The following is a 23787-nucleotide window of genomic DNA, read 5'->3' as shown; positions in this document are numbered from 1 at the left end:
TTACCACGCTGCGCTTTGGTCCACTCCTCCTTATTCGAAGAGGAGGAAGCCCGTTACATCTAGGCTGCTATACATATTTATTTGGTTTGTCTTTCTTTTGTTTTTTATTGAATGTTAGTGGTAATTAAACAATGTATTTAGAATTTATCTTTATTAATTTTCCAGAAATAGTTTAACCAGCTCCATGTATTCTCAAATAGAAAAAAGTAGTGGTACCTGTGCTCCAGGTACCACTACACCCCTGTTCCTACACTGTCAATGGTAGCAATTATTAGTCTTGTTTTTTTATTTATTTAGTTAAGATCAATAATAAATACAAACCACAGGTAGCCACATCCTAACAATTGTACTTGGCGGGTGCCAACTAGTAGCTACAGAGTAACCTCCCGAAATGTAAAAAAAAAAAAAAAGATGCTACATTGTAACCGAAAGATTACAAGGTTGGACAGTGTTTGCGTGCAACGTGTCTAGACTAAATGTTCGTTATTTTCCGCTCACTTTCGGGATCACTTCGGTTAACTCCGTCAGCCATTCGGCTTGTTCCGCTCATCATTCGGTTGTTCTCGATTGTGCCGCTGACGATTTGATTTTCCTCCCTCTCGTTCTCTGTTGTTGTTCTCGGTGACGCGACGGAGGTGTAGCCTGACGCGGTCTCTTACGTGTCGGCCTGAATAAAAGTGGAGCTCCGAGGGCCCGGGAGTGACGGAGGGAGTCTGTATCGGTAAGAGAAGACTAGTGTCCGGGAGGAAGAGAGACAAGGCGCGTCCCAAATAACATATAACCTGTCCGGGTACGGCCCGGAGGGACAAAGAGATCATGGCGGCGGGCTTGTTTTACAGGCAGTCATGCAGACATGGAGGGAGGGGAGGCTGCTGCGGCGGCGAGTAGCCTGGAAAAAAGACAGGGAATGAGGAGTAGGCTAGCCCGCCAGCAGGATCGAGTGGGACGTTGCTTGTTTGGACTGCATATTATGTGATGCGATTTTACAAGCAAATTCGCCCTGTCATGAAATCATAGTCTGTCCCTATAAAGATTGAAGGCTAATTTGCGCGTATTTGGTCTTGCCCAGCAGCCTAGCTTGTAGAATAGCAATGAAAAGGTAGCTGTCTAGATTGCATGTAGCCTACAACATGTAGGGGGTTAAACCAAACTCGACTGCTATATAATGTTTGTTACGAAAAATCAGGGTATTCTTGAACTTCAATTCTTAAAGTGCAAGATTATGTATCGGCTCCATAATATGAAATGACATTTTTGTATTATTTTTGGTTTTGTCCTCTAGTTAAATCAACTATTTTGAAGGGGAGGAGCGTTGTTGCTTGCCTTGTCTAAAATAAATTAACCTAGATACGAGCCCAGATTTGGATGTGGTTTATGTGTCTAAATGCCTGGGTCGCTACAATATGTCCCTACAATAATATGGCCCGTCATACTAGTCTATTTATTTCTAGTCGTTTTGTTTGCCAAAACAATCTTAAGCAAGTGTAGTCTAGTCAACCTCAAACACAGGCCACTGGGTTTTTTTGCAGGCCCATTTTGGATATTTACTTATATTGTTTCATATTGCTCCCAAAAGTTGACCTAAATGATCTTGAACTAAAGGTAAAACCAATGGTAACCTATATGTATTGTATGTCACACAGAGGCGTCGGACCCACTCTCCATGTGGCTCTCTGCCTTGTCACTGAGTTTAGCCTATTTTCTAATCTACTGATTGCTAGTGATGTGGACGGTTCGTTCTTCATGAACGACTTTTTCCTGACTCGAGAGATATGCTTCGTTTTTCAGAGTGACTCGTTCGTTTTAGTCGTTCGTTTGACCTGCTGGCCGCATTGAATTGAACAGCACAATTACGCGCTCCTCCGGCTCAGTCAATTATGTATATAAACCCAGGATTGCTGATGCTATGTGTTGGCCATTGAGGCCAAGCATGGGGTAGCTGCAGTCCAATATGGCGGCCGGAGTGGGTGTATGAAAAACAAATCATCTAATTGGGCAGATTTGTTGCCACTCCTGACCGTTTTGCATGGCTGATTGGGCTGCGCGACGAGACGATAGGCAGGCGACCAGTGCTGTATCGACGTGCCAGTTTACTTGAAGTGATTCCTGCAGCCTTCAAAAAATATATATATATATAACTATGCAAGTAGTTAAGGAACAAATTCTTATTTTCAATGACAGCCTAACCCGAACGACGCTGGGCCAATTGTGCGCCACCCTATGGTTGTGATACAGCCTGGATTCGAACCAAGGTTCTGTAGTGGCGCCTCTACCACTGAGATGCCGTGCCTTTGACCGCTGCGCCACTCGGGAGCCATGCCTGCTGGGTATCAAGGTTGTGTTGCTGCCGGTTGCTAACTTGGCCATATTTTTTTTCTCTCGCGTGATTTTACTTCAAGCAGGATAGCAGCCTACACAATAAATAACTAATACTGATAACCGTGTAGATGTCACGTTGATACATAGTCTACTATCAATGGAAAGGTCATGAGGCGGCAGGTAGCCTAGTGGTTTGAGTGTTGCTGGATCAAATCCACAAGCTGACAAGGTAAAAATGTGTCGTTCTGATAGGAAGGGGCAGTATATCGTATTTTAATATATACCAGTATTTATGCAGGGACCGATTTGGCTATTTACTTTACCTTCTATACCGGTATTTGAATGTTTGCTTTGTTAAATGTGAGACGCCATGTGCAATGTCCATTTTTATAGTTTACTTCGCAACTTAAGTCATCTCTCTTTCTCTCTGCGCCACGTTCAACACAGACCTAGCCACGCTCCCTGTCACTCAAGGAGCGCATTTGATGTTCCTCAACCGAAGACGAGACTAGTGTTCAGTCTGCATGGTAGTGATGGGCATTCCGGCTCTTTTCAGTGAGCCGGCTCTTTTGCTCCCAAACGGCTCTTTAGAAAAAAATGTTTTGTATTTTTTTCAAGTAAAAACAGTTTGCGATAGTTTGACTAAGATTGGTGTTACAATAATTATAATGACATTTTTAAATTAAATCATACTCTACCTTAACCACAATGTATTTAGTTAGAAATGCATTGGTTTGATATGAAAAAGAATGCTATTAAACATTTGCATTTAAAGTATAACTTGTATATATATTTATATGTATATAAAAAAGTGCATATAAATCTAACCATTCAAATCGAATACAATCTGAACAACATGATAATAGAATATTGCACCATATCAAAGAAAAAATAAATAATGTGCAGAACTGCAGCATCCCACTGAAATCATTAAACTGGTCCTTCTTCTCTTTCTTCTTTACTGCCATGTTATAACCAGCAGCACACAGCAATGCTGACCACATTTTTCTTTTATGAGAGATTCACTTTCGAGGGGCTGATGCGGTTTCTTCTCTCAGTAGTTATGTGTCCCGTTTTCGAGAAGACCCTCTCAGAGGGAACGGATGTGGCCACTATGCAGTCTCCCTGTCATGACTTTAGTAATCCATGGGTAGACAGAGGCCTTGTTCTTTCACCAGCTCAGAGGATCTGGCTCCTCCAAATAGGATCGGACCTCCATTATGGCATCTACTGAGGGATTTCTTCAAGCTGCATCCCCAGTTGCTCTCTTGTCAAACAGCAGACGTTTGTGGCACTACTGCTGGTGCTTCTGCTCCATCTTCTTCCTGTTGCCCTGGTGCCTGAGCCAGCTGACTGCTGGGGCTGTCCCTCCCTGCTGCTGAGGTTATTCTTTGAAGAGCCTCATCAATCGCTCTGGCATCACTGAAGGCTAACTTCTTAAACCTGGGGTCAAGTGCAGCGGTTTCTGATGGCACGTGATTATATTCCATTGTGTGGAACTTTCTGTCCATTGATGAACATAGGGTGTCCATCAACTCTATGTCACACGTGGTTGCATTTGCTTCTCTCTGGCGGCTGGCTGTGATTCGCTGCAGACCCGTACACAGGAGTATCATTTTTGAAGCTGTCACATTGCTGAAAAGAGAGAACAGTAACTTATTAGTTCAGGTTCATGTTTTGTCTACTGATACTACATTCTCATCTACTGCTCATATACATATAAAATACTGTATTAAATAATGATGTAGTAATAGCTGCTTACTGTACCACTTCACTGATCTTCACAGTGACCTGCTCAAAAGGTTCCAGGACTCTGCACACCTCCTCCATCACCTCCCATTCCTCTTGGGTCAGAACATCAACAGGTGCAATGGCCAGGGTAGACATGATAGCATCCTTTGACTCAAGAAACTGCTTCAACTTGTAAAATGTTGAATTCCACCTTGTAGTGCAGTCTTGTGTTGTGTAGACTTTAGTTTTTCAGGACCTACTGTGCTCCTGTGTAAGTATTCCACAGCTGCTTTCACTTTGTCCACAGTGGGCTTCATCACCTTCAGAACATCTCTTACAATCAGGTTGATTGTGTGGGCAAGACATGGATGATGGGTCCATTTAAAAATGTTCATAGCTTTGGTTATGTTCGCTGCATTGTCGCTAACACAACAGACCACTTTTCCATCTACTTGCCATTCTCTGGCCACTCTCAACAGTTCCTCTGCCAAGTTCTCTGAGGTGTGTCTGAAGCTGAACTCCAGAAGACAGCTAGACATCGAAAAATCTTCAATGAAGTGATATGTAACCGACCTGTGACACTATTACCCTTGATGTCCAGCAGTCAGTAATAAGGCAAACTGCAGTAGCTTTTTGGACTCTTTCTCTCACTGAAGCCTGTGTGCTCTCGTACAGTTGTGGAATAAGTGATTTTGAAAGGGTTTTCCTGCTTGGAATTGTGTACATTGGATTTAGACTACTGCTATCATTTCTAAACCCTCTGTCCTCCACGATCGAAAATGGCTGGAAATCGGTGGCAATCATTTTAGCCAATGCAGTATCAATTTGGCCTTGTTTTGCTACAGACATAGGCTTTGGCATAAACTGGTCCATGTTTTGGCAAATTCTACACTGTGCTCTGACATTGTCTACATTTTTAAAATGCATCCAAATGCTACTGTGCTTCCGACTCATTTTCCAGCTGTTTTTTTCACAGCTGTCCTTTCTCGCCTCGGCTGCTAAGTGTGTGACTGTGAGTGAGTTGGCTCGACTCTCCCTTGCCCATCTTTGGTTCATTGGTTGACACTGGGTGTCTGATTGACAGGAACAACAGGTGAGGCTGTTAGTCTGAGCAGACAGTCAGAACGGATGTGTGTGAGCTTGAGCATTTAAGCCTATATTATTTTATTTATTTTTCGTTCTTTAAATTAGTTAATTCTATGAATTTAAATCTTTTGATTATTCATATCTTCATTTTGTAATAATTTAATAAATAGATTCGGCTCTTCTGATATGCGAGCCGGCTCTCAACGTTCACCTTCAAGAGCCGGCTCTTAGAGCCGACTCGTTCTCGAACAACACATCATGGTCAATGCAACAGTGTTGATGACAGCAATGCTGTTTTCTCTTTGCTTCTTAATATAAATCCACTAGTGTTCTATAGTGACACTATTAGTATCTGTTTCTTACATCAGCAAACAGCTAGTTTGTCTTTTCTTAGCACGTTGCCCTAAATCTTGTGAGACGCTAATTGTTTGCTGCTAATGGTAATAGCTAGCTAGCTAATAAATGTACTCACTACTCATAAAGCACCCTGGGATCACTGACTACTCATAAAGCACCCTAGGATCACTCACTACTCATAAAGCACCCTGGGATCACTCACTACTCATAAAGCACCCTGGGATCACTCACTACTCATAAAGCACCCTAGGATCACTCACTACTCATAAAGCACCCTGGGATCACTCACTACTCATAAAGCACCCTAGGATCACTCACTACTCATAAAGCACCCTGGGATCACTCACTACTCAGAAAGCACCCTGGGATCACTCACTACTCATAAAGCACCCTGGGATCACTCACTACTCATAAAGCACCCTGGGATCACTGACTACTCATAAAGCACCCTAGGATCACTCACTACTCATAAAGCACCCTGGGCACCCTGGGATCACTCACTACTCATAAAGCACCCTGGGATCACTCACTACTCATAAAGCACCCTAGGATCACTCACTACTCATAAAGCACCCTGGGATCACCCATAAAGCACCCTGGGATCATAAAGCACCCTGGGATCACTCACTACTCTAAAGCACCATAGGATCACTCACTACTCATAAAGCACCATAGGATCACTCACTACTCAGAAAGCACCCTGGGATCACTCACTACTCATAAAGCACCCTGGGATCACTCACTACTCATAAAGCACCCTGGGATCACTCACTGCTCATAAAGCACCCTAGGATCACTCACTACTCATAAAGCACCCTGGGATCACTCACTACTCATAAAGCACCCTAGGATCACTCACTACTCATAAAGCAAATGTAGAACTTGTATTATTCAGAAACTAAAAATACCGCCCAATTTAAAAATAAAAAAAATACGTGATATAATCTTTTGGCCATATCGCCCGGCCCTACTTTCTGCCCCTGAACAAGGCAGTTAACCCCACTGTTCCCCGGGAGGCCGTCATTGTAAATAAGAATTTGTTCTTGACTGACTTGCCTAGTTAAATAATAAATGAATGGCAACAACACCGGGGGGGACAGGGCCCTTCTCTCCAACTTAACAAGCTGTCCAACAAGGCATGGGAAGTCTACCTAGTAGCCGATCTCACGGTGACAGTCGCAGTAAGCACACCCGTACAACGCATTAAGCAACAGTACACCCATCATCAATACTTTTAATCCAAAATAAACAATTGTCAGTTTTCTAACTGAAAATGTACCATTATTTGTGTAAAACTAGCAGACTAAGACTCATCCTCTGGCTTCAAAACAGAAGTCCAAACTTGTGCCGTATAATAGCTCAATGTACGGTAGTTGTGCAGTAAAAAACACGTACTTCACAGCTATAATGGAAATATACAAATAAATGATACAACCAATTGGATCTCACTAGCTTGTGTTTGGCCCCACCCACCTCCTTGCTTGTTCTGCCCAATATGATTAATTTCCTCCCATTGGAAACGACAGGCTCTGGTCTATCTTGGGTTAGTTATAAAAATCTTTACCTCTACCTCTTCACAGGTCAGCCATATTTGCACTCCTCCTAGATGGATTAGCTGACAATGTTGGGAAAAGCATGTGCGCGCTACAATAGGGCAGAAGTCTGTGAGTTGTTGTCATTCCGGATGGCCAGGTAGCTACCAACAATTACAAGGAACTGTCATGTGGGGAATCGTAAGTGACCAGTTTCATCTTGTTCTTGATAACATGTCTTGTTTAGAGGTGTTTTCACTGATTTCATGTTAATGCTAATATGGCTACAATTTGCTATAACAATCACAGCAGGTGCCCATTGTGCAAGTTTATTTATGTTTTCAATAAACATTGGATGCAAAATATAGTTTACATGTTGTGAACAATCTAAGCCGACTACAGTCTGTTTTGCCCCATAGTTGCGCACACCTCAGTTTTGTTGCTAAACAACCAACCCGTCTATAGGAATACATGGAATTCTACACTATTTCAGTTAAATGAGGACAAAGTTACGGTGCATTCGGTAATGATTCAGGCCCCTTCCCTTTTCTACATTTTGTTACGTTACAGCCTTACTCTAAAATGGATTAAATATGTTTTTCTTCATCAATCTACACACAATACCCCATAATGACAAAGCAAAAACAGGTTTTTAGAAATGTTTGCAAAAAAACAGAAAAACCTTATTTACATAAGTATTCAGAACGTTTGCTATGAAACTCAAAATTTAGCTCAGGTGCATCCTGTTTACATTGATCATCCTTGTTTCTACAACTTGATTGGAGTCCACCTGTGGTAAATTCAAATGATTTGGAAAGGCAAACACCTGTCTATATAAGGTGCCATAGTGCATGTCAGAGCAAAAACCAAGCCATGAGGTTGAAGGAATTGTCCGGACGGAGGCCACTCCTCAGTAAAAGGCATATGACAGCCGCTTGTAGTTTGCCAAAAGACTCTCAGACCATGAGAAACAACATTCTCTGGTCTGATGAAACCAAGATTGGAGGAAACCTGGTACCATCCCTACTGTGAAGCATGGTGGTGGCAGCATCATGCTGTGGGGATGGTTTTTAGTGGCAGGGGACTGGGAGACCAACACCATTTACAAACAAAGCATGTGCTTAGTGAGTCCTCCAGATCAGAGGCAGTAGGGATGACCAGGGAGGTTCTCTTGATAAGTGTGTGAATTAGACAATTATTCTGTCCTGCTAAGCATTCAAAATGTAACGAGTACTTTTGGGTGTCAGAGAAAATGTATGGAGTAAAAAGTACATTATTTTCTTTAGGAATGTAGTGAAGTAAAAGTTGTCAAAAATATAAATAGTAAAGTACAGATACCCCAAAAAACGACATAAGTAGTACTTTAAAGTATTTTTACATAATTACTTTACACCACTGGTGCCAAGCGTGTAGAATCATACTCAAGAAGACTCAAGGCTGTAATCGCTGCAAAAAGTGCTTCAACAAAGTACTGAGTAAAGGGTCTGAATACTTATGTAAATGTAATATTTCCGTTTGATTTGTTATAAATTCTGCGAGGGGAAAGAGAAAAAAAACAGTTTTTGCTTTGTCATTATGGGGTGTTGTGTGTAGATTGACGACGGGGGAGGAAAACTATTTAATCCATTTTAGAATGAGGCTGTAATGTAACCACGTGTGGAAAAAGGTCAAGGGGTCTGAATACTTTCCAAATGCACTTGAAGTATTTTTGTTGTTGTTGTAGAGGAGACAGTAACATTAGTCATCTAAGATGCTTTTAGAAATATGCATTAAGGTGTCTATAATAGAATACATCTGGCAAAAATGAATGTAGACATTTCTATAGTTTCCCAAATATTTTTTACAATGGTGTGGGAGAGCCAAGCTGGAGGCATGGTGGCTTCAACACAATGGTGTGGGAGTTCCAAGATGGAGGCATGGTGGCTTCAACACGATGGTGTGGGAGTTCCAAGATGGAGGCATGGTGGCTTCAACACGATGGTGTGGGAGTTCCAAGATGGAGACATGGTGGCTTCAACACAATGGTGTGGGAGTTCCAAGATGGAGGCATGGTGGCTTCAACACGATGGTGTGGGAGTTCCAAGATGGAGACATGGTGGCTTCAACACAATGGTGTGGGAGTTCCAAGATGGAGGCATGGTGGCTTCAACACGTTGGTGTGGGAGTTCCAAGATGGAGACATGGTGCCTTCAACACAATGGTGTGGGAGTTCCAAGATGGAGGCATTGTGGCTTCAACACGATGGTGTGGGAGTGCCAAGATGGAGACATGGTGTCTTCAACACAATGATGTGGGAGTTCCAAGATGGAGGCATGGTGTCTTCAACACAATGGTGTGGGAGTTCCAAGATGGAGACATGGTGGCTTCAACACGATGGTGTGGGAGTGCCAAGATGGAGGCATAGTGGCTTCAACACGATGATGGGGGAGTGCCAAGATGGAGGCATTGTGGCTTCAACACAAGGGGGGGGGAAGTTCCAAGATGGAGACATGGTGACTTCAACACAATGGTGTGGGAGTTCCAAGATGGAGGCATGGTGGCTTCAACACGATGGTGTGGGAGTGCCAAGATGGAGGCATTGTGGCTTCAACACGATGATGGGGGAGTGCCAAGATGGAGGCATTGTGGCTTCAACACAAAGGGGGGGGGGGGGTGTCCAAGATGGAGACATGGTGGCTTCAACACGATGGTGGGGGAGTGCCAAGATGGAGGCATTGTGGCTTCAACACAAAGGGGGGGGGGGGTGTCCAAGATGGAGACATGGTGGCTTCAACACGATGGTGGGGGAGTGCCAAGATGGAGGCATTGTGGCTTCAACACAGCACCCCTAATTAGTAATCTAGTGTGTATATTTAAATCATTGGGCTCAGCATCTGCTCTGACCACCAACTGTCTGTCATGTGCGCGCAAAGAAATAGATAATGCTGCAGGCAGCATAGAGAGGGAAATGCATGTTTAGAGCTGATAAATGATCACACGGTGCAAGAGTGAATGCAGTCAATTGATTATTGAATGTTGTCAATGGACACAGCTTTGTAGAACCAAAACATGCATAGCCTGCCTCTGCTCAACACTCAAACTCGAATGAATCGTTGGGTGGCTGCTGCAGTTCGCAAATGATAGCTTATTGGGCAAATCTCTCTCCTGGGGCAGTCAAAAAATTGCATTCCGTTCATAATCTATTCCGGTGGCGGCCGCACCTAGACTTCGTTTCAAATGTCTAAAAAAATAACCTTATTTGTATGCTTATCAATCACAGTTTCACTCAGTTTTATACGTTTCACTCACAGATGTCAGATCCCATAAAGATGAGAGCTCCAATATGGTGAACGAGAGGCTTGAGGAATCATGATTCTTTTGAGTTTTTAGTTCACCAATAGGGGATCCAGCGTGTTCTGGGCATTACTGAATCAAACTAACCAAATGAGTCGAAATATTATTATTATTTTTATAATTTTACCTTTATTTAACCAGGCAAGTCAGTTAAGAACACATTCTTATTTTCAATGACGGCCTGGGAACAGTGGGTTAACTGCCTGTTCAGGGGCAGAACGACAGATTTGTACCTTGTCAGCTCGGGGGTTTGAACTCGCAACCTTCCGGTTACTAGTCCAACGCTCTAACCACTAGGCTACGCTGCCACCCCATTTTGACTGAAAGAGTCTAAAAGATCCAAGTCAATAAAAAGAGCCGTACTTCCCATCACTACTGAATGTGCCCTTTCGAGAGGATCACTTTTGTCAAGTCCCCTTTTCAATTGTGTTGCATTATGGGGATAAAAAATTTTCCGACTTGCGCCTACATATCTTCTAGCAGGTTACCATTTTTCGTCATGAATCCACTGCCAGCTCAGCAGTGGTCACTAGCTAGCACAGCCACAAAGTCATCAAATCTGATTTTAAACCTAACTTTAACCACACTACTAACCCTAATGCCTAACTTTAAATTAAGACCAAAAAGCACATTTTTGTTTTCATACATTTAGCAGTATAGCAATTTTTACAAAATAGCCATTTTTTACTTTTCAGCTGGCCTACTTGATTTACAAGGCAGAGTGAGTGAATTTGGCTGTTTCTCTTCCTGTGTCGGTACCTGGCACCTCTTCCATTACCTTTCTTTACCACTGAAGAGGAGGGCTTGTGGCTGCTGGCCCTCTCTCCACAACCAGACTTCCATGTCTAACAGCCAGCCAACGCTCACTGGCATTAGGTGGATTTCCAACATGGAATTCTCTGACAGAACTGTGTTGGGATGGCAAACCAGACTGGCAGCACAACAAGTCACAACACATCGGTCGTGTCGTGTGTGGTGAATCATTTCTCTGACTAGTCAGGAGACATGGCATGTTGATAAGACAGTGTGGTAGAGAAGGGGAAAAGGGTTTTGGAAAGCAGGGGAAGAAACGGCCTGTAGGGGACAAAGCCAATGCATGACATGTTGATTATTGGGTTTCTCGCAGTGCGCATGCCTGCCAAGTATCTGAGTCGGCCAGACTCGTGGAGTCGAGCAGCAGCTTGCCTATTGGTGAACATTTTGAAGCCTAAAAGTTCAGAAAAGGAAGACATTGGGATGCATAAATAATGGCACACTAAGTTTGACCAGAGCCCTATGATCCTTATTGGGCCCTGCTCAAAAGTAGTGCACTGTATAGGGGATAGGGTGTCATTTCAGATGTAGCCATTAGGTGGAACTACAGGCCTTCTGCTGAACAAGGTGCCCCAGAGGACTGGGGGGAAATGTCAGCTGCCCAGACACACACTAGCTGCAGGGAGGAAAGGGACACAATGAAATGAATGACTTCTCCAGGGAGCGTGTGTGTGTGTGTGTGAGAGATGTAGTGGTCTTCACAGGTCCAACAAGTTGAAACCGTTTTGAAATGGACCTGTGTCTTTCCCACCCGGACCCAATATGCATATTTTGTTGTTGTATATATAGACATGTTCTGAATGGACCCGAGGACAACTAGACCCGTTCCATATAGACCTGGTTAGATCCAGACCCATTCCAATCCAATCTTTCCTGACTGCATCAAACTGGGAAAAGTTAGATAAGCTAGCTAGATAGCTAGGAGGGAGGAAAGCAGTAGAAAAGTTAGATAAGCTAGCCAGATAGCTAGTAGGGAGGAAAGCAGTAGAAAAGTTAGATAAGCTAGCTAGATAGCTAGGAGGGAGGAAAGCAGTAGAAAAGTTAGATAAGCTAGCCAGATAGCTAGTAGGGAGGAAAGCAGTAGAAAAGTTAGATAACCTAGCTAGATAGCTAGGAGGGAGGGAAGCAGTAGAAAAGTTAGATACGCTAGCCAGATAGCTAGTAGGGAGGAAAGCAGTAGAAAAGTTAGATAACCTAGCTAGATAGCTAGGAGGGAGGAAAGCAGTAGAAAAGTTAGGTAAACTAGCTAGATAGCTAGGAGGGAGGGAAGCAGTAGAAAAGTTAGATAACCTCGCTAGATAGCTAGGAGGGAGGGAAGCAGTAGAAAAGTTATTTGTTTTAGGATAACTGAGGCTGCATGCACTTTCTCATCCTACAGTTACAAACAACAACAACTCCATTCAGAATATTAAGTAGCAGCCTACATGTTGGCTCTTGGTCATCGTAGGCTGTCCTTCTCCTTTAACATTGTGCGAGGCTCTATGACTGTAGCCTATTGCTGCTTTGATGACCTATGATTGGCCAATAACAACAACAAGCTACACGCGCCACTCTCATGAAAAGGAAAGAGCAGTAGCATAAATTATACCATTGTTCTCTTTCTCTCTCTACTGAAGCAGTCACGTTTGGATCTATATTGGTACTTCCGAACAAGTAATTTGAAATGACACATACCCGAGACCCATGACAATCACATCAGACCCAGGCCCGTGACATTATTTAGAAGTCTTGATCCGAACCCTCTCGGGTATAGGTGGATCTGCGAAGACCTGTAGTGTGATGCGCTCATGTGTTTATAACCCAGAAATTGTCCACTTCCTCACTCCACTACAGTGTTGGTCTCTAAGGTATTCCTCAGCCAGAATGGAAGGTTTTTTCTTTGTAATCATGGCGTCAGTTTTCCAGTGGTTGTCTCAGGACATTCCTAAAATAAATGACATTGTCAAAGGGTTGCCCTAACTCCCTCACTTACACGTACTGTATATTTACAGTATATACACTGAGTGTACAAAACATGAAGCACAACGTCCTAATATATATATACATATATATCCCTGTGTCGAAAGCATTCCACAGGGATGCTGGCCCATGTTGTGTCAAGTTGCCTGGATGTCATTTGGGTGGTGGACAGTTCTTGATACACACATGGGCAACAGTTGAGCGTGAAAAACCCAGCAGCGTGGTACTTCAAAATCCTGTATCTTGCCCATTCACCCTCTGAATGACACACACATGCACAATCCACCCTTTATCTTTCCCATTCACCCTCTGAATGACACACACATGCACAATCCACCCTTTATCTTTCCCATTCACCCTCTGAATGACACACACATGCACAATCCACCCTTTATCTTTCCCATTCACCCTCTGAATGACACACACATGCACAATCCACCCTTTATCTTTCCCATTCACCCTCTGAATGACACACACATGCACAATCCACCCTTTATCTTTCCCATTCACCCTCTAAATGACACACACATGCACAATCCACCCTTTATCTTGCCCATTCACCCTCTGAATGACACACACATGCACAATCCACCCTTTATCTTTCCCATTCACCCTCTGAATGACACACACATGCACAATCCACCCTTTATCTTTCCCATTCACCCTCTGAATGACACACACATGCACAACCCATGTCTCTATTGTCTCAAGACGTAACACTGTTTTATTTCATCTGTCTCCTCTCATTCATCTACACTGATTTGAAGTGGATTTAACAAGTGACCTCAACAAGGGATCATAGCCTTCACCTGGATTCCCCTGGTCAGTCTGTGTCATGGGAAAAGCATCTTAATGTTTTTTTATAAACTGTGTGGGTCGAGCCCTGAATGCTGATTGGCTGACCTTCATTGAATATATCAGATCATATACCTTGGGTATGAGACATTTATTTGTACTGCTCTGGTAACCAGTTTATAATAGCAATAAGGCACTTCAGGGTTTGTGGTATATGACCAATATATCATGGCTAAGGGTTGTATCCAGGCCCTCTGCGTTGCGTCTTGATTAAGAACAGCCCGTAGTCATGGTATATTGGCCATATACCACACCCCCAGGCCTTATTGCTTAAGTATACTCAGTGTGGAAGACTAAGATAAAGCTCAGGAATAGCTTTGAGTGCTGTCTGTGACGGTGCCGTATTAACCTTCACTCGACCTCTCAGTCACATCTGTGAGAAGTGGCTTCGCCCTGCTGTACTTCACAGAAGGTACAAGCTATCATGTTGACATTTAAGTGACACACGTCATATACAACTTTGTCAGTTATAAACAGACTCATTATACACGTCTTATTTCAGTTATTAGCTACTTTATTCATAAAAACTGGAAGGACATCCGTGGTCGTAGTTTTATATGGATGTGTACAAACAAACACTTGGCTACCAGACAGAGAGAAGCTTTCCACTGACTAATGAACTCTACAGGAAGATTAATGACATGCATTTATCACAATGTGATATTACATGATAATACCAGTTAACTATCAATTGTGTTGAAGAATATTTACTTGTAGAAAATACTACTAAGCAGTAAGGCTACTACCATTTTGTCAATAAAAACCAGCTGAAAGGATCATTAGCATTACTGTGATTTTCTCCTTGTTGATCATAACAAGATATGCATCAGAAAGTCTTCTGTAACCCTCTTGTACTCCGCTCCCCTTTTCCCCAACAGCTAAGTCGATGACCATGGAGTCGGCAGCAGAGGTTCAGCAGGGAGGAGACACAGCCGTGTCAGAGACAGACAGCCAACAGATCGCCCACTCACAGGTTAGTACCCTGCCACATACTGGTACAGCACCTCATCACTACTACCACTCACAGGTTAGTACCCTGCCACATACTGGTACAGCACCTCATCACTACTACCACTCACAGGTTAGTACCCTGCCACATACTGGTACAGCACCTCATCACTACTACCACTCACAGGTTAGTACCCTGCCACATACTGCTACAGCACCTCATCACTACTACCACTCACAGGTTAGTACCCTGCCACATACTGGTACAGCACCTCATCACTACTACCACTCACAGGTTAGTACCCTGCCACATACTGGTACAGCACCTCATCACTACTACCACTCACAGGTTAGTACCCTGCCACATACTGGTACAGCACCTCATCACTACTACCACTCACAGGTTAGTACCCTGCCACATACTGGTACAGCACCTCATCACTACTACCACTCACAGGTTAGTACCCTGCCACATACTGGTACAGCACCTCATCACTACTACCACTCACAGGTTAGTACCCTGCCACATACTGGTACAGCACCTCATCACTACTACCACTCACAGGTTAGTACCCTACCACATACTGCTACAGCACCTCATCACTACTACCACTCACAGGTTAGTACCCTGCCACATACCGGTACAGCACCTCATCACTACTACCACTCACAGGTTAGTACCCTGCCACATACTGGTACAGCACCTCATCACTACTACCACTCACAGGTTAGTACCCTGCCACATACTGGTACAGCACCTCATCACTACTACCACTCACAGGTTAGTACCCTGCCACATACTGCTACAGCACCTCATCACTACTACCACTCACAGGTTAGTACCCTGCCACATACTGGTACAGCACCTCATCACTACTACCACTCACAGGTTAGTACCCTGCCACATACTGGTACAGCACCTCATCACTACTACCACTCACAGGTTAGTACCCTGCCACATACTGCTACAGCACCTCATCACTACTACCACTCACAGGTTAGTACCCTGCCACATACTGGTACAGCACCTCATCACTACTACCACTCACAGGTTAGTACCCTGCCACATACTGGTACAGCACCTCATCACTACTACCACTCACAGGTTAGTACCCTGCCACATACTGGTACAGCACCTCATCACTACTACCACTCACAGGTTAGTACCCTGCCACATACTGGTACAGCACCTCATCACTACTACCACTCACAGGTTAGTCTACACTGCCTCCCTGTCTCTCTACCACACACTGCTACATCTACCACATACTGCTGCTACACACTACTACATACTCACTGACTGATAGGGTATGTGCTGACACTCCACACACACGGCAGAGATCTATGACTGACAGAGAGACGGTAATCAGCATGACCCTGTAGTACTAGAAATCGGGTCACCTACCAGAGGAGGCTGGTGGGAGGAGCTATAGGGGGATGGCTCATTGTAATGGCTGGAATGCAAGCAGGAGACAGTAAAATGGCCAGGTGACCAAGCCGAGACACAGTAGGATGTCACAGAATATACTGTACATACTTACATCACTCACACTACCGTTCCATTCTCATACACACAAGAAATTCGTACAGTTGATGTCGGAAGTTTACATACACTTAGGTTGGAGTAATTCAAACTTGTTTTTCAACCACTCCACACATTTTTTGTTAACAAACTATAGTTTTGGCAGGTCAGTTAGGACATCTACTTTGTGCATGACACAAGTCATTTTTCCAACAATTGTTTACAGACAAATTATTACACTTCACTGTATCACAATTCCAGTGGGTCAGAAGTTTACATGCACTAAGTTCACTGTGACTTTAAACAGCTTGGAAAATTCTAGGAAATGATGTCTTGGCTTTAGAAGCTTCTGATAGGCTAATTGACATAATTTGAGTCAATTGGAGGTGTGGCTGTATTTCAAGGCCTACCTTCAAACACAGTACCTCTTTGCTTGACATCATGGGAAAATCTAAAGAAATCAGCCAAGACCTCAGAAAGAAAATTGTAGACCTCCACAAGTCTGGTTCATCCTTGGGAGCAATTTCCAAACGCCTGAAGGTACCACGTTCATCTGTACAAACAATAATACGCAAGTATAAACACCATGGGACCACGCACCCGTCATACCGCTCAGGAAGGAGACGCGTTCTGTCTCCTAGAGATGAACGTACTTTGGTGGGAAAAGTGCAAATCAATCCCAGAACAACAGCAAAGGACCTTGTGAAGATGCTGGAGGAAACAGGTACAAACGTATCTATATCCACATTGAAACGAGTCCTATATTGATATAACCTGAAAGGCCGCTCAGCAAGGAAGAAGCCACTGCTGCAAAACCGCCATTAAAAAAAGCCAGACTACGGTTTTCAACTGCACATGTGGACAAAGATCGTACTTCTTGGAGAAATGTCCTCTGGTCTGATGAAACAAAAATAGAACTGTTTGGCCATAATGAACATCGTTATGTTTGGAGGAAAAAGGGGGAGGCTTGCAAGCCGAAGAACACCATCCCAACCATGAAACACGGTGTTGGCAGCATCATGTTGTGGGGGTGCTTTGCTGCAGGAGGGACTGGTGCACTTCACAAAATGGATGGCATCATGAGGACGGAAAATTATGTGGATATATTGAAGCAATATCTCAAGACATCAGTCAGGAAGTTAAAGCTTGGTCGCAAATGGGTCTTCCAAATGGACAATGAGCCCAAGCATACTTCTAAAGTTGTGGCAATATGGCTTAAGGACAACAAAGTCAAGGTGTTGGAGTGGCCATCACAAAGCCCTGACCTCAATCCTATAGAACATTTGTGGGCAGAACTGAAAAAACGTGTGCGAGCAAGGAGGCCTACAAACCTGACTCAGTTACTCCAGCTCTGTCAGGAGGAATGGGCCAAAATTCACTCAACTTATTGTAGGAAGCTTGTGGAAGGCTGCCCTAAACGTTTGACACAAGTTAAACAATTTAAAGGCAATGCTACCAAATACTAATTAAGTGTATGTAAACGTCTGGCCCACTGGGAATGTGATGATAGAAATAAAAGCTGAAATAAATCATTCTCTCTACTTTTATTCTGACATTTCACATTCTTAAAATAAAGTGGTGATCCTAACTGACCTAAGACAGGGAATGTTTACTCGGATTAAATGTCAGGAATTGTGAAAAACTGTGTTTAAATGTATTTGGCTAAGGTGTATTTAATCGTCCGAATTCAACTGTACCCATACAGACACAAAATAATGTATTTTATAAAAGTACGTAGTATGGCCCAGAAAACCCCAAGTTTTTCCATACTAGGAGAGACTCGGGGGTTCTAGTCATAGGTGTGTCCCCCCTGGACAGCAGGATTATGTTTATGCTTTGCAGGTTTCCATGGCAGCGGGCCACGCCACGTCCAGTGGTCCTACGGTCACCCTGGTGCAGCTGCCCAACGGTCAGACGGTCCAGGTTCACGGGGTCATCCAGGCTGCTCAGCCCTCGGTCATACAGTCACCACAGGTCCAGACTGTTCAGGTGAGTAGACATTCTCATCTAACCTTTTATTTGTAGAGGTTTGTCTCATTAAGATTAAAAAAAATACCTACAACTTTAGCTTAGATACACCAACTTTGCACCCTGGGTACAACTCTGACCACCACAACAGGACACAAGAAGAACATACTGTGATGGAGCTAGTATTATTGCACAGCACTAACACACCTGATTGAACTGTTTCAGATCTCCAACATAGCAGAGAGTGAAGACTCCCAGGAGTCAGTGGACAGTGTGACTGACTCTCAGAAACGCAGAGAGATCCTCTCACGACGCCCCTCATACAGGTACACTTTGATGTTTGTGTGATAATGCTGCACTGTGACGACTGTTAGTGTGCGTTTTATCTAACGTCTTGACCCTCTGACCCTAACAGAAAGATCCTGAATGACTTGTCATCGGGTGACACCCCGGGGGTTCCCAGGATTGAGGAAGAGAAGTCAGAGGAGGACCTAGCGTCTGCCATCACCACGGTTACCATGCCCACATCATGCCCTATCTACCAGACCAGCAGTGGCCAGTACAGTACGTCACCTTTGACCCTTCGTTCTTTTACTCAATAATGTCACTGACAAAGAGTTTATTTACAGTAAGAGGGTAGTTTAAGCAAGATCTTTAGTTGTTTATGTTGCAACCTTATTCACAAACTCTCTCTCATATCTCTCATTTTCTCTCGCATTCTCTCTCGCCCCCTTCCTTTCTTTCTATCTCTCCCTACCCCTCCCTCTCCTCTCTCAGTCGCCATCACCCAAGGTGGTGCAATCCAGTTGGCCAATAACGGAACAGACGCGGTCCAGGGACTGCAGACCCTGACCATGTCTAACGCTGCGGCCGCCCAGCAGGGCACCACCATCCTGCAGTACGCCCAGACCTCGGACGGCCAGCAGATCCTGGTGCCCAGCAACCAGGTGGTAGTGCAAGGTGAGTGGTAGTGCAGACACTGGCCTTACCTCTTTGAACTCACAAACAGACAACGGTGTGTTTGAATGGAATCAGTTTGAGCTCATCTAAAAAGAGATAATGAGTAGTTATCCTGGGTGCCAGGTCATCTGTATATCAGTAATCCATTGCAACTGCAATGTAGTAGATTTCTAACAGATGGTTCCATATTTCACCTCCTGGATCATGCCATTGTTCCCCAGCTGCATCTGGAGATGTGCAGGCCTACCAGATCCGCACGGTCCCCAACAGCACCATCACCTCTGGGGTGGTCATGGCTTCCTCCCCTGCCCTGTCTGGCCAGGGGGGCCCAGAGGTAGAAGTTACCCGCAAGAGAGAGGTCAGACTCATGAAGAACAGGTAAGGACATACAGTCAGAGTGAGGTTCTCTTTGGTTATGGTCCACTGGGAACTCCATCTAGCCAAACATTATAAGGGCTCATACATGCTACAAGTAAAGCGCTACACCTGTCTGCATTAAGTAAAGTGTAACCAAGATCCTAGAGAGATGCTGTGTACCATCCCATACTAACTGAGCCAATAGCCGGAGGTTTCCCTGACTGTGTCTTGGTCCTTGTTGTGCCACACAGAGAGGCGGCCCGCGAGTGTCGCAGGAAGAAGAAGGAGTATGTCAAGTGTCTGGAGAACCGCGTGGCTGTGCTGGAAAACCAGAACAAAACCCTGATAGAGGAACTGAAAGCACTTAAAGACCTGTACTGCCATAAATCTGAATAGCCCCAAACTACCCCATCAGACTGCTCACCGACCTGTACAGACTCTGCCAAGCGTTTGCCCCCAGGCATGATCCCTGACATCAGAAGCAAGAGGATGTGAGAGAGAAGACAGAATGAAAATGGATTGATGGACGGGAGATCAGTGACGGACAGTGCTTTGTGGGAATTGTAGTTTTGTAGGTAAACACAACCACCCCAGCCAATACGTCCCCCAATCTCCCATCCATCCAATCTATTTTCACCATGTCTTCTCTCTCACATCCTCTTGCTTCCACTCCTTCTTCTCCCGCTCACTTGTTATCCACCTTTTCTTTTATCTTCTCTCCCAACTTGTCTCAATATTATCACATCGTGGAACACGAAAGATGAGGATTCATGTGTCAGTTGTGGATCCAGAGATAACGTGATGAAACAAAACACTAACTCTTACACTATTCAAGCTTCTTGGTTGGGGTTTGTTTACTGGGAAGTCAAGTCACAGACTTCCCACAATGTTAGTCATTTTTTTATTAACCCGAAGCCTCTTATGTAATCACTAACAATGGTTAGCCAATCAAACAATAGGGTTAGTGTCTGACTGTCCAAAAGGCTCAAGAGGAGGTCAAAACAAGGAAGTCAAGACAGCCTCTAGTACCATGGTATTGGAGTCCGTTAGGACATGTATATGAGATTGCTTTGCACAGTAGATCAGATGAGATCAGATCATGTTGTTTTGAGTTAAACCTCCATGATCAAGATAACCCATCAACTCAGAGTCATCTTCCATTTCAACTGTCTTGGGTGTTTTTTTCCCTTTGTTACTTGTTGATATCTGAGATTTTATAAACTTTTGTTACACTCTAAAGATGTAGGTTGTTGCTGGGTGGCGGTGGAATTTGGATCCCATATAACTACTAAAGGAAACACATGAATATCTGCAGATAGGAATTGTCAATACACTCCACAGACTGAAATTCACCCAAGTAAATCTTGCTGGAATAGATCATTTTGTTATCTCCGGCATAGATACATACACATATTTACAGTGAGTGAATGACTGTACATGCATACATATGATTACATATGACATAACAATACGTTACTAGGGTTACATAGGACTTGGGATCCATCTTCCAACGTCACATACTTTGTGTTCTGTTTACGATTGGATAAAGTAGTACCATATTGTATTACATATTAGTTATTTTTCTTTTGATATTATTACTGTACATGGAGCCTACAGCATGTGTAGATTTTGCTATGATATTTCTATTGATTTGGGAGAAAAAAATCTTATGCATAATATGAAACCAATATAGATTTACGTATTTGTATCATACACTGCAGTACATAAAATGTAAACAACATACAGTACATCTATATTCCTTTAGCTTACCAGGCTTATCACAATGCCAGCTGATAAAAGGCCTTTTTTAAACTCCTCTGCTCATCTTTAGGTTTTGTTAACCTAACGTAGCAGGCGTTTCTCTCTTTCTGGTCCTGACAAGAAAAAGAAACTGTCACGAGAGGTTCTCTTCTGCACTGTTGAACCAATCCTGTAAATGTGGAGGAGGAGTTAAGATGGAGTGTCGGCTTGTTAACGTCTGAAAACGGAAGTGTCGTCACAGGCTCTCTTTCCATTCCCCCTGAAAATCAGATGCATCCGGTAGAGTCCGAACCCGCACAGAGTGCCTTTTCTAGACAGACAAGTGGACAGCCTGTTTGAAGTTATTATGGACCCACAAGATATATCACTTCAATTATTGCTCTAGGTTTCATTTGGCTGTAAATGGCTCAGAAATCAATTTGATGTTTCCTGCCACACCACTCATCTGTACAGAGGACTGAGAGCCCCAAGTGGTTGTAAAATCCTCGAGTGAACGTTGTAACAGGTTTACTACAAATGTATTTTATCACAGAGGCCTGTGAAATGTATCTTTTTTTTAAACTTGTTATATTTTTCCTTGTAGAAAAGGCAGTAACACCATGATACACCGAAGCTGTTTTCCTTTTTGTTAGGTATTATGTCATGTGTAACGTCACAGTACAGGAAATGCATTTGTTAGGTATTATGTCATGTGTAACGTCACAGTACAGGAAATGCATTTGTTAGGTATTATGTCATGTGTAACGTCACAGTACAGGAAATGCATTTGTTTTAGTTTTTATTCATTGTGCTTTATGAATAAGAATTAATTTTAGACACCAGAACACTATGGTTCAGCCAATTCCAAACCTGTAATATCTCAACACAAAACTTGATCTGTGGAAATAATCAGTACCAAAATCCTAGTTTGTTAGTCTTTTTGTATTCAGGAGGACGCATCGGGAATCTAGATATTTTCAATCTGGGTGAACCATGAAAAACAAATCAACACATTGGAATTTCAAAAACTATCTTCAATGTGAATACCCAGATTTATCTCACAGTCATCTATAGAAAGCTTCCTGAGTTTTCAGTTTGCTGTTGGGGTGGGGATAAAGTGTAGCCTATATATGACTGATGAAGTTTGTTAATGCTTTGTATTTTTACTGTGTTTGTATGTTGAGATTAAGTCAATCCAATGTTGCTCTTTTTTTATACATTAAAGGACTGTTTCAAATGTACTGTATTCATCACGTTATCTGAATGTTGTTAATAGGGAAGTGGGTTGGGGTGAAATGGTCACAGAAAGAAGTGTGATTGTACAATGGCACCACTGTAATTGTGTTCTTCTGTTTTGAGCAAATGGCAAAGCCATCCGTTGATTTGTATGGATAATCCCTCTTTCCTGGCCCTACAGTGTTTCACACAGACGATTTGACGTGATAAATTGCAGAGGTGCAATCTCTTAGCAGAGCTTTGTCAGGGTAGATTATGCATTCATGCTGAGGGAATGCAATTTGACACAAGCACACCTTGAGCCTCAGCTTTGCCGACTTTGGAAAAAACAATTATTTTATGACAGAAGAGCAGATCTGACAAGAGCAGGACCCAGTTTACCAAAAGCATCTTTTGAAAAAGTATCAATTTCGCAGGCCTCTGTGATAAAATACATTGTAGTAAACCTGTTACAACATTCGCTCGAGGCTCTCAGCCCTCCGTACAGATGAGCGGTGTGGCAGGCAGCATCAAATTGATTTCTTAGCCACTTACAGCTAAATGAAACCTAGTGTATTTTGGGAAACCGGGCCCAGGTCAATGCCTCTAACAACACAGCATGTGAGATTTGCTTGAAAAGAACATGAATTGTCATCTTGACAAAATACCAGTGAAGATGCCAATCGGTCAATTTGTATTAAATTCAGTTTAAGTAGCTGAATTAATGGAAGAATATCTATAGTTTACAGTGGTTTGATTTCTGGAGCATTTTGAGGTTCATAGAAACCTGACTTTACTTCCTGCATGAACAGCCTGTCACAGCCAAACTTTGAACAATAACCTATTTCTGAACTTTTATGCCCTGTTTGTATATTGCTAATTTTACAAGTTGTAATCTTTAAATACTGTTTATTGTATGTAATGTAATCCTGTTAGGGGAGGTTTTATTGTGTTCCAGTGGTGTATCAGTCAGTTGTATATACTGTGAACAGCATTACCTTGCTAAACACGCCACACTCAAGACCGATTTGAAAGTGCTATGTAACACTTATTGTACCGCTCTTTTGGAAACAATAAATTGCATTCAAAGTG

General features: G+C 43.2%; 1 protein-coding gene across 6 annotated transcripts; it reads left to right on the top strand.

Moving 5' to 3' along the window:
- Positions 1-610: 610 nt before the first annotated feature.
- Positions 611-23787, top strand: LOC115120502 (cyclic AMP-responsive element-binding protein 1-like). 6 transcript variants are annotated; one of them, XM_029649448.2, is made up of 8 exons: positions 611-721; positions 14864-14958; positions 18298-18444; positions 18649-18749; positions 18839-18987; positions 19201-19383; positions 19605-19761; positions 19992-23787. In XM_029649448.2, exons 2-8 carry the CDS (start codon positions 14872-14874, stop codon positions 20134-20136), a joined length of 969 nt encoding a protein of 322 aa, XP_029505308.1. In that variant the 5' UTR covers positions 611-721; positions 14864-14871; the 3' UTR covers positions 20137-23787. The 6 variants fall into 6 exon arrangements, with proteins under 6 accessions (XP_029505308.1, XP_029505307.1, XP_029505305.1 ...); XM_029649447.2 differs by having other exon boundaries at positions 18277-18444; XM_029649445.2 differs by having other exon boundaries at positions 18274-18444.

Source organism: Oncorhynchus nerka, linkage group LG1 (genome assembly GCF_034236695.1).
Source record: "Oncorhynchus nerka isolate Pitt River linkage group LG1, Oner_Uvic_2.0, whole genome shotgun sequence".
NCBI lineage: Eukaryota > Metazoa > Chordata > Actinopteri > Salmoniformes > Salmonidae > Oncorhynchus > Oncorhynchus nerka.
The sequence above is the reverse complement of the archived record's forward strand: the minus strand, read 5'-3'. Positions and strand labels throughout refer to the sequence as shown.